The following is a 12,373-nucleotide window of genomic DNA, read 5'->3' on the forward strand; positions in this document are numbered from 1 at the left end:
AGCTGTCTTGAGCTTCTGAAAGCTCGCCTCACACTCGTCCAACCACCTGAAGTGGGCAACCTTCTGGGTCAACCTGGTCATCGGGGCTGCGATAGATGAAAACCCCTCCACGAACCGACGATAGTAGCCTGCCAATCCCAAGAAAGTCCGAATCTCTGTAGCTGATGCTGGTCTAGGCCAGTTCTTGACTGCCTCAATCTTCTTCGGATCAACCTGAATACCCTCTGCTGACACAACATGACCCAGGAATGCAACTGAACTCAACCAGAACTCACACTTCGAAAACTTGGCGTACAACTGACTATCCCTCAAAGTCTGAAGAACCACTCTAAGATGTTGCTCGTGCTCCTCCCGACTGCGGGAATATATCAAATTATCATCATGAAGACTATCACGAACGAATCCAAATAAGGCCTGAACACTCAGTTCATCAAATCCATAAGAGCTGCTGGGGCATTTGTCAACCCGAATGACATCACCAAGAACTCATAATGCCCGTACCGAGTGCGGAAAGCTGTCTTAGGGTCATCAGATGCCCTAATCCTCAATTGATGGTAGCCATATCTCAAGTCAATCTTCGAAAATACCTTGGCACCCTGAAGCTGATCAAACAAATCATCAATCCTCGGCAATGGATACTTATTCTTGATTGTAACCTTGTTCAAATGCCGGTAATCAATACACATTCGCATCGACCCATCCTTATTTTTAACAAACACCGGCGCACCCCAAGGCGAAATACTGGGTCTAATGAACCCTTCTCAAGCAAGTCTTGCAACTGCTCCTTCAATTCTTTCAACTCAGGCGGGGCCATACGATACGGTGGGATAGAAATGGGTTGAGTGCCCGGAGCCAAATCAATGCAAAAGTTAATATCCCTGTTGGGTGGCATACCGGGCATGTCTGAAGGGAAAACCTCAGGAAACTCACGAACAACGGGCACAGAATTTATGGAAGGAACCTCAGCACTAGAATCACGAACATATGCCAAATGGGCCAAACACCCCTTCTCGACCATACGTCGAGCCTTCACATAAGAGATAACACTACGGGTAGAATGACCAGGAGTCCCTCTCCACTCTAAACGAGGCAAACCCGGTAAAGCTAAGGTCACAGTCTTGGCGTGACAGTCCAAGATAGCGTGGTAAGGTGATAAACCGTCCATCAGCAATATAACACCGAAATCATCCATGTCCAGAAGAAGCAAATCTACACGAGTCTCAAGACCTCCATTAACCACTATACATGAAAAATGGACGCGATCCACCACAATAGAATCATCCACCGGCGTAGACACATAAACAGGGGCACTCAAAGAATCACTAGGCATGACCAGATACGGCGCAAAATAAAACCGAAACTTCTCTACCACAAACTAGAACAATACCTGCAACTCCACCTCTAATACCTTTACCTCCACCTCTAGCATCTCTACCTCCACCTCTAATACCTCTACCTCCCCATCTAATACCTCTCTCTGAGTGATGTGGAGAAACTTCTCCAGAAATAGCTGCGTGAACTGCTCCCAAGTCGAAGTTGGCGATCAGGCTGGTCTAGCCAAGCAATAATCTCTCCACCAAGTCTTGGAGGATCCAGACAAGCGAAAAGTGGAAAAATCGACCCCATTGGTCTCAACTATCCCCATGTTCCTGAGAACCTTGTGACAACTGCCTAGACAATCCTAGGGATCCTCAGTAGATGCACCGCTGAAAGTAGTAGTGAAGAGCTTGGTGAAACTTATCCAACCTCCACAAAGCCTCCAAAGACGTAGCTGATCTATCACTGGTCTGTGCTGCTGCTCGCCTGAAGAAGCGGTACATGACCTCTCCATTCGCGAAAGGACAAGAGTAGAGGTTTCAATTTAGCATTGAGAGAACAAAATCGCACAACAGGAAAGAATGAATGTGAAGTTTTTCCTAACACTGTAGCCTCCGGGGGATAAATACAGACGTCTCCCTACCGATCCCTCAGACTCTACTAAGCTTGTCTGCGAACTGTGAGACCCATGTAACCTAGAGCTCTGATACCAACTTGTCACGATCCGGATTTCCCACCCTCGGGAGTCGTGATGGTGCCTACTAATACGAGCTAGGCAAGCCAGTTATTTGCACATTTAACCTGTTTACCCACTTTTATATTCATTAACAATTTCGAAGTAATAACATTTAAACATCGGTTTAACATAAGCGAAAGATAAAGCAATAAGCTATCTGAACGTAAATCCAAAACATCTGTTTGAGTCTCGACTACCCAGAACTGGTGTCACAGTTTCACAGACGGTCTAAGAATACTACAATTAAAGGTCTGAAAATACAACACTGTCTCTGGAAATGCATGAAAGAAACAGTAATAGTAGATAGAAGGAGACGCCAAGGCCTGCGGACGCCTGCAGGACTACCTCAGGTTGCCTGATGAGCAAGAATCAGCAATCCCATTGCGGTCCGAAGTCTACAACACTGGGGTCTGCACAAAAGAGTGCAGAGTGTAGTATCAGCACAACCGACCCCATGTGCTGGTAAGTGCCTAGCCTAACCTCGGCGAAGTAGTGACGAGGCTAGGACCAGACTACCAAATAAACCTGTGCAATTTAACTATATACAATAGAAAAGAAGTACAGAAAGAAACAGTCATATACAGTCAAGTATGGGAGGGGGAAACATGCTGCGGGGAAACACCGAATTGTAACAGAAGAGCAACAAATAAATATGAGGATCACCACAGTTTAATTGAAAATAGGAAGGGAAAATCATGCTGCGGGGTACTACAAGTATCAACAGGAAGCCAGCAATTTAGTGTAGAGAAACCGTAACACAGTTATCAATAAAAATTAGGGAATCAAAGACAAGTGCACGACATCACCCTTCGTGCTTTTACTCTCTCTCACCAAAATAATACACGGCATCACCCTTCGTGCTTTAACACTCTCTCACCAAAACAGTACACGGCATCACCCTTCGTGCTTTACGCTCTTTCTCACCCAAACAACAACAGGCAAATAGGGTAAGGGAATCTATAACCTCGAAATAAAGCCAAGTAACAACAAAAAATCAGTAAATAAACGTAAAGGACAACGTAACTCAATTATCAGCAAGGGTTAGGGAAATCAAGGACAAGTGCACGGCATCACCCTTCGTGCTTTTACTCTCCTCCTCACCATAAGAATCGATATAATAGGCACGAAATGGTACATTGTGCGGCATGGCATCACCCTTCGTGCTTTACAGTCTTTCCTCACCATGAAATCAATATAACAGGCACAGAATGGTATATCGTGCGGCACGGCATCACCCTTCGTGCTTTATACTCTTTCCTCACGAAATAAACAATGCACGGCATCACCCTTCGTGCTTTGCGCTCTTCCTCACCCAAACAACAATCGCAAACAATAGGGCAAGGAAATAAAGGAAATGTGCAATTAGAATCCCGGCAAGGGAGCAACAAGTAACAACATCAATAACATCCACATCCCGGCAAGGGAGATAACAAATAAACCAACAATAGCCCGGCAAGGGTGACAACATATTGATCTCTTCTCTTTCTCACTTTTACTTCACAATTCACTTCACAACTCGAGCCAATACTCTAGAGGTTCAATTATCACTTATACCTTCACAACTCATTTCACAACTCGAGCCAATGCTCTAAAAGTTCAATTGTCACTTATACTTTCACAATTCGTTATACAACTTGAGCCAACGCTCCTCAATGTTCATAGGTCACAATTCTTTCCACAAACTTTATACAACAATTAGAAACCATCACCAAGGCATGAAAGATACACAAAGTCATGATAATCACAATATAAAGACTCACGGGCATGCTAGACACCAACGTATAGATACTCGTCACCATGACTATACGTCGTACTCAACAATTACCACATAGCAAATAAGACTCAACTCCTAATCCCTCAAGCTAAGGTTAGACCAAACACTTACCTCAATGCGTCGAACATAATTCACGATTCAATTATAGCTTTACCCCTTGATTCCACCACCAATTCGCTCGTATCTAGTCACAAGTTACTTAATTACATCAGTAAACGCTAAATGAATCAATTTGAATGCATGAAAATGAATTTTCCAAAGTTTTACCCAAAAAGTCAAAAATTGCCCCCGGGCCCACATGGTCAAAACCCGAGGTTCGAACCAAAACCCGATTACCCATTCCCCCGCGAACCCAAATATATAATTTGTTTTGAAATCGGATCTCAAATCGAGGTCCAAATCCTCAATTTTTGAAAAACATAGGTTCTACCCAAAACACCCAATTTCCCCCATGAAAATCATTGATTTTGAGTTGAAATCATGTTAAGAGATGTTAATGATTGAAGAAAACTAGTTAAAACGACTTACAATTGATTTGGAAGGAAAGTTGCTCTTGAAAAATCGCCCTAGTGTGTTTATGTTTTGAAAAGATGTGAAAAATGGGTTTAAAATCGGCTAAGTATAAAAGTTGCCGGTCTCAGTTATGGGAATTGCGAACCAACCTCTGCTGGCTTGGGAATTGCGAAAAAGTTTGGGAAATGCGAACCTGGGAATTGCGAAGGGAGTTTGGGAAATACGAACCTGGGAATTGCGAAAAATTTTGGGAATTGCGAAGCCTGGGAATTGCGAAGGGAGTTTGGAAAATGCGAACCTGGGAATTGCGAAAAAGTTTGGGAAATGCGGAGCCTGGGAATTGCGAAGGAAGTTTGGGAAATGCGAACCTGGGAATTGCAAAAAAGTTTGGGAAATGCGAAGCCTGGGAATTGCGAAGGGAGTTTGGGAAATGCGAACCTGGGAATTGCGAAGGGGGTTTGGGAAATGCGAAGCTTGCAGGCCTGCAATTCCTTAAGTTCAAAATTTCACCCTGTGGCCTATCCAAAACTCACCCGAGCCCTCGAGGCTCCAAACCAAATATACACACAACCTCAAAAACATCCTACGGACTTATTCGTGTACTCAAATCACCAAAATAACATCATGAACATCGAATTAAACCTCAAGATCAATGAAATTTCTCAAAACTTCTTTAAACATCAATTTGCATTTAAGGTCCGAATCACGTCAAGTGGATTCTGTTTCTTTTCAAACTTCACAGAATTATCTTAAATCATATATAAGACCAGTACCGGGCGCCAGAACCAAAATACGGGCCCGATACCAACATGTTCTAATCAAAATTTATTTCCAAACCTTATAAACAATTTCAGAAAAATAATTTCTTTCAAAAATTTATTTCTCGGGCTTGGGACCTCGGAATTCGATTCCGGGCATACCCCCAAGTCCCATATTTTCCTACGGACCCTCCGGGACCGTCAAATCACGGGTCCGGGTCCATTTACCCAAAACATTGACCGAAGTCAAATTAATTCATTTTATAGTCAAAAACTTATCATTTTTCAAAGATTTTCACATTTAGGCTTTCCGGCTACGCGCCCGGACTGCGCACGCAAATCAAGGTGATGCTAAGAGCGGGTTTTAAGGCCTCAGAACGTAGAATTTCATTTTAAAACAAGTGATGACCTTTTGGGTCATCACACCGGGGCTCCACACAAAACATCCACACAAGTCTAAAATACCATACGAACTCGCTCGCGCGATCGAAACACCAAAATAACATCTAGAATCGCGAATCAGACGCCTAAATGCATGAATTAAATCATGAAACTCAAGAACTAAAAACATTTTCGCGCGTTCGATTCCTATCAAATAGACTCAAAATGACGTCAAATGTTGCGTACAAGTCATAAATGACATAATGGACCTATCCCAACTCTCGGAATCGAAATCTAACCCCGATATCAATAAAGTCAACTCCCGGTCAAACTTCTCAACCTTTCAAACCTTCAACTTTCTAACTTTCGCCAATTCAAGCCGAAACGACCTACGGACTTCCGAATCAACATCCGGACACGCTCCCAAGTCCAAAATCATCATACGAACCTATTGGAACCTTCAAATCCCAGTTCAGAGGTCGTTTGCTCAAAATGTTGACTCAAGTCAAACTTGGCCACCTTAGGCCATTATTAAGGAACTAAGTGTTCCGATTTCAACCCAAACTCTTCCAAACCTAAACCAACCATCCTCGCAAGTCATAAAATAGTGAAAACACATACGGAGAGTCTTAATTAGAAAAATCGGGATCTAGAAAACAAAATGACCGTTCCGATCGTTACAGAAACCATGAGAGTTAGTGTGAGAATCAATTATCTCAACAGGAAAGTAGAAGTAAATTTTAAATTTTCCTCTATATTTCAAAGAGATAATGGCCTATTTAAGTTTGTTCTGTCCTATATTTTTTTTTTGGCACATTAAAAGAATTACTAATAAAAGTCTTAATATCTTTCATAAGCTACATCCTACATGGCAAGTGGGCGAAGGGGGTATTCTGTACAAACCCATATAAACAGATAAATAATGCCAAAATATAAATCTTATCGTGTATTAATATTAAAGCAATAAATATTTTTTTCAAATAAATTTTAATCACTTAATTATTATTAATTAATGTGCACTCAAATTTTAATTTGTTATTCTTAAACTCAAATTATAGCATAGGAATGAATTTTTTTTCTCGAAATGAGAGTTCCAAACATACAAAATATATAGAAAGGTTACATCCACCCCCCCCCTCCCACCCCAAAAGTCTCGAACTCATTGGACAAGTATTTTGTTTTTATAATCTTCTGGTATTTTGTACCGACTAGCACGACTAATTTAAATTCGGGTGGCCTGAAACTCATTGGAAAGGTATTTACTCGGTGGCAGCTTCGTAGTTGTATGCGGTCGAAATCGGGCTCAACTATTGCATGATAGAACGGGATTGAAACGTGATGGGTTGAAAATAGACTTCGGATTCCATCGAACCAGGATACGAGATCAGAATGCCCGGCCTCGAAAATATCCAGTCCACTACCCCAAAATTGACCTTGACCCCGAATGGGCTCGAGGAAACATTGCTAGATCAAATAATGGAAGGCCGAAATATCCGTAATCGGTCGGGTATCATAGCGAGAATCTCATCACGTATCGATGAGAAGCAGACTAATTAGCAAATCATGAGATTTTTACCTTCTATAGAATTGTACCTAAAGTAGGACCCCCTACTATATAAAACATCTCTGACTATTTGTAATAAGGATCATTACACGCATCTCAAAGCAATATATAGTTATTTTTTCTAGTTCTTATTCAACTGTGTTCTAATACTGATTGAAGTGTATTCTGTTCAAGGGTGCTTCACTTCTCAAGGTTGTTACTGTTCAATCCGTGTGGTTTGAATTTACTTTATCATACTTTATTTTCATTGCAATTTAATTTATCGCTTTATGTCAATTTAATCCACATATCCTTAAAATCACTTACAAATTCAATTGTTATGTGATTTTGAGGATAAACAATAGTATTCACTTGTTTTGTTTTTTCCACGATTCACTTGTTTATTTAACAAAATTATTTACTTAGTGTTTTCATAACAAAATTTAAAAAAATTCAAAGCGCCGGATTGCTCATTGCTTACGGAGTATGTTTTATTTGCTTTAGTTTCCATGTGATAGAGGCGGCGGTATTGTGATTGTACATCAATTTGCTATCTGGAACGGTTCTAAATCGGTACAAAAGTTTTTGTTCAGTCATAAGTGTTCGAACATCGAATGTGGATTGTGACAAAAGTAAGAATGAAATAACAACTTAGGGTGTGTTTGGTACGAAGGAAAATATTTTTTGTAGAAAATGTTTGCATGGAAAATGAGTGATTTTATCACTTATAACTCTTGTTTGGTTGGTCAGTAGAAAACTTTTTCCGAAAAAATATTTTCTAGTGTTTGATGTCCCCATGTTTCCTTGCTCACCCTCTCCCCAAATACCCAACGTTTTCATTAGGACTCTATTTTTTTCAAGAATTTAATTATTTTCTAAAAATTCACACAAACCCAAAACTAATGTATTGCTTTACTTTTCTTTGCAAAAATAATGTTAAAATTTGTGCTCCATAACTAACAAGAAAATACTCTTTTTTTGGTTACAAACCCAAAACTAATGTATTGCTTTACTTTTCTACGCAAAAATAACGATAAAATTTGTGCTCCATAACTAACAAGAAAATACTCTTTTTTGGTTAAAAAAGAAAGTATTCTATTTACATCATGAAAATAAAGTACTCATTTTATTGAAATAAAAGAAAATACTTTTCTACATCATAATAAGAAAAAACTCATTTTGTTGAAATGAAAAAATACTTTTTTTTTACATGATGAAAAGAAAATATTTTTTTTGTTGAAATGAAAGAAAATATATTTTCTATGAAAAAAGTACTTGTTTTTTGTTGAAATGAAAAAAAAAATACATTTTTATATCATATAAAAAAAAAAATACTCATTTGATGAAATGCAAAAAAAAAAAAAAAAATCTACCTATAACATGAAAAGAAAGTAGTATTAATAACATCTATATTCAGGGTGGGGTTGGCGATGGGGTGAGGGGTTGGTTGGGTAGGCATGGGGTGGGGCGGGGGTTGGGGCGGGGGTTGGGTGGGGTTGGGTGGGGTGGGGTGGGTTGGTGGGGATGGGGAATACGGTGGGGCAGGTTGAAAAGGAGTTTTGTAAAATGTTTTCCTTCTCTTAACAAGGAAAACATTTTCCTCCAAAACATTTAAGCCAACCAAACATTGGAAAATTAGAAAACATTTTCCGAAAATTATTTTACTTCATACCAATAACACACCCTTAATTATGCTAGTTTTTTCTTCTTTCATACAAGTACTCCACAAGCAAAAATCTATCTGTATGGATCATGAAATAAAACATTCTATATCAATGGTACTCCAAAGTACAACAATTGGAATGAAATAATACTACTAGATTTAATTTAATAAATGCACTTTAATTTAAAATAAATTAATTGGCAGTGACAGCAGCCTTAACGCCATTAGAACAATGTGGCCCGATGGTACAAATGAAGTACTGTGTTCCTTGTACAAGTGTTACTTTGTCGTCTCCTGAACTAAAAACTTGTCCTCCGGTACCATCACAAGCGTCAAATCCTGCCTTGCTCACTTTCACAACGTTGTGCATCCCAGCCATGTATTTAAATTCTGTATTTTAGGAAAGAAAAAAGAAATAGAGAAACGTTAATTTTTGTCAAATAGATGCACAATTTCATTATTATTTGAATATAAAAATTTGCTTATGAATGCTTACCAATGACATCGCCAACCTTGAAAGTCTGGCCATTAGGCCAACCATTCATGTTGAAACCCCAACCATTAGCACCACCAGCAGGAATTGTAGCTGCTTTTGAAATGCTGGTTTGAAGAAGGACGCATAGCATCACAGCTACGGCAATAATTGTGACTCTCTTTCCTCCTGACATTTTTTAAGAATTAATATATTAAGTGGATATGCAAAAGAATTATATAAAAGAAAAGACTCTTAGTGTTGTTGTGCCAATTGAGTGAGAATTTAGACCCTTTTATAGGGAACTTCTTGTACCATTTGGCTCACAATTCATTGGATTTGGAATATCTACTGTTTTACCATTATCTGCAAATTTATTAACAACCTTCCGAAAGTGTAATCTTCGAAGTTTTTCATTGCTAAAAAATTAAAGAATCTTTATTTTTATGATAAAATTGATGGACTTTCCAGTGAGGCAAAAGTGACTAAGATTACCGAACGAAATGTGACAAAAAGAATAGGGAAATTTTAATATAGTTTCCAAAGAAGCAAAAATGTTCAAAGATACCATTTGCATTTAGAGGTTAATGCAAATTTTGAGTTCTCCTAATTGTGTAGGAATATAAAATTTCTTTTGAGCAAACTGAAAATCTTACGAAAGACTATCATATATTTTCTCAACCTTACAAACAAAACATTAGACTTCGTCTAACACTTCTAAAATTTTAGACCTAAGTCAAACGTTATCTGGAAAGGTAACTTGTGTAAGTGTTATATTTGCACAACTTTAATTTTAAAAATGGGAACAAATGTTTGGGAAATTACCAGTTATGTCCATTTATAAGTAGCTTATTATAAAAAATGGTCAATTCATAAAATATTACTAATATTAACCAATTAGCTATTTGTAGCCAAAAAGGTCAAAGTTTTGCTTTCTTTTGAGTGGGTGTTATTAGAATAGATTGAATACTATATAGCCGCTGTAAAAATAATAGAAAAAACTATATATAAAATTTTTATATTTTATACAAAAATATATAAAATCTATATGTTATATACAAAAATTATACACTTTTTCGAATACTAGATGTAAATAGTACTTTGTGCGCGCGGGCTAAAAGTGATAATACCCTTTTTTTTTTGGATCTTTATATAAATACCCGGCTATATTTATTGTTGAAATAAAGCTTGTCATATTTCATTTTTTCTTTTTCAATGTGGTATCGTTAAAAATAATTTTCTGCAGTTAAACAAGGAAATATTTGCCTTTACATGATAATTAGGATGTAATTTGTGGATCTTAGAAGACTCCAGCACGATTATCTCATTTGTAGGTTAATATTTAGCTCAAACCGATCTTTTTCTGATTTAACTTAAATGTGAAGGAATAGATATATTCCCAATATCAAAAACTCAAAAGGCTAAGAAATTTTATCTGAAATATATTCAAACTTTACGTTTTGATATAACTAGAATATCACCAATAAAATATGACCTTATAATCTCATATCATAAAATTGAAATCAAGATCCAATAATTTTGACACTAAAACATTTTGTCCTCTTAAATATAATATATTTAATTAGCAGTAACTGCAATCTTTTGGTCAAATTGACAATGAGTTGGCTTCCCACAAATAAAGTAGCTTGTGCCCTTGCCAAGTGTTACTTTATCATTTCCAGAAGTCAATGTTTTTCCAGAAGGCGTACAACTATCGTAGTTCTCCTTGTTCACTATCACCACACTGTGAACATTTTTGGGGTAATTGAACACTGCAAAAAAAAAAAAAAAAAAAAAAAAAAAAAAGGTGTTAAAGCCATGAAGTATCTAATGCAGTCGAGTTCTTAATTAATTTTTCGTTTTAATAAATAAGCAGTTACATGGTTTAATTTATTTAAAAGGATTTTGACATTAAAATTGCTCTAAAAACTTCAAAAAAGAATTAAATCTCGCTCAATTAATTTTTTCACGTAATTTATACATACCTAGCACATCGCCAACTTTGAAATTTTTGCCATTAGGCCAGTTGCTAACGCCAATATCCCAACCACCATCATCGCCAACATTATAAGTAGTTGCATTTGCTATTTGGATGGTAAATAAAACCATAAATATGACCAGAAAAATTGCAGACCCTTCTAATTTTCCTGACATTTTTCTACTTAGTAATAATAATTATGTATTTTAGTAGAAACTGTATATAGTATAGTTGTGATGGAATTTCAAAAGGTGTAGTCCTAAGACTTGAAACTTAGGTGAATACCTTAAGTTAGAATTTGTGGCTATTTATAGTGGCACAACTAGAGTGTCCAATTATTGCTAATAATATTAGTTTCTCCAGATTTTGACTATATTATGCAATGTAGATTTCATGAAATATGCTAATATGTAGCATGGTGAAAAGTGTGACTTTTGGTGTGGACAAGTGACAACAGGGCAATTTATTATTCAACTATAGAACCTAACATAAATGTTTAGATGAAAGTAATTCTATACAAGGATTTTCCAGATTAATATTGATTAGATATTCGTTACAAGTGTGCTTTTTATTATTCTCAACGTTGATACTCGAAAATGTTGGATATCAATTAAATATATGTTATTGAACTTGAGGAATTAATCTAACTCCACTTATTTGGGTCAACATGTATTAAGCGAAGATGTAGCCATTGAGTTTCAAATGACACCCCTAACGAACCCCAATTATCAATTTGTCAAAATTTTGGACAAATCACAAAAATCATTTATGAGTTTTCAATCTTTTAGAATTTGAGCAATAGAGATTTTAATTTTCATTTTAATTCACCCAACGATGCTTAAATGTGTAATGATAAACATGAATATCACTCTCAAATAAGTTTCTAACACATTTTCGCAATATTCTGTTAATAGGTAAAAAGAAGTTACAAATAATATACAGAATAGATTAAATTAGGCAAGAGAAAAGAATATAGACTAACTCACATGTACTTCCCCGTAATTATTTACTTTTCCGTTGGACTTGATTACCGTAGTTACTTTTTTGTTTAACTCAAACAAATTTTTTTATTATGCTAAATCAACAATCAGTAAGTTTACAATAGGACTAGGAGCATACTTTCAATAGAAGTGACTAGCATAATAGACTCTCTTGCCGAGCAATGATCAACTATATTTACTTGCCTCCTAGTCCAAAACCAGAGAAAATATTAGAATTTCTCCTTTACCAGAAACGAC

At 37.0% G+C, this 12,373-nt stretch overlaps 2 protein-coding genes across 2 annotated transcripts; both read right to left on the bottom strand.

Moving 5' to 3' along the window:
* LOC109222943 (basic blue protein-like) lies at positions 8,879-9,353 on the bottom strand. The gene is made up of 2 exons (XM_019387226.1): positions 9,182-9,353; positions 8,879-9,075 (listed from the first exon to the last, which is right to left on the bottom strand). Exons 1-2 carry the CDS (start codon positions 9,351-9,353, stop codon positions 8,879-8,881), a joined length of 369 nt encoding a protein of 122 aa, XP_019242771.1.
* On the bottom strand, positions 10,736-11,311 carry LOC109218658 (basic blue protein-like). The gene is made up of 2 exons (XM_019383032.1): positions 11,143-11,311; positions 10,736-10,929 (listed from the first exon to the last, which is right to left on the bottom strand). The coding sequence occupies exons 1-2, from the start codon at positions 11,309-11,311 to the stop codon at positions 10,736-10,738; spliced, it is 363 nt and encodes a 120-aa protein (XP_019238577.1).

Source organism: Nicotiana attenuata, chromosome 2, assembly GCF_001879085.1.
Source record: "Nicotiana attenuata strain UT chromosome 2, NIATTr2, whole genome shotgun sequence".
NCBI lineage: Eukaryota > Viridiplantae > Streptophyta > Magnoliopsida > Solanales > Solanaceae > Nicotiana > Nicotiana attenuata.

Bases quoted from the DNA above. Each gene is read 5' to 3' on its own strand.
- LOC109222943 (XM_019387226.1), bottom strand. From the start codon at position 9,353: ATGTCAGGAGGAAAGAGAGTCACAATTATTGCCGTAGCTGTGATGCTA. The intron at 9,076-9,181 runs GTAAGCATTCAT...CCTAAAATACAG, and splicing joins CAAGGTTGGCGATGTCATTG to AATTTAAATACATGGCTGGG.
- LOC109218658 (XM_019383032.1), bottom strand. From the start codon at position 11,311: ATGTCAGGAAAATTAGAAGGGTCTGCAATTTTTCTGGTCATATTTATG. The intron at 10,930-11,142 runs GTATGTATAAAT...TTTTTTTTGCAG, and splicing joins CAAAGTTGGCGATGTGCTAG to TGTTCAATTACCCCAAAAAT.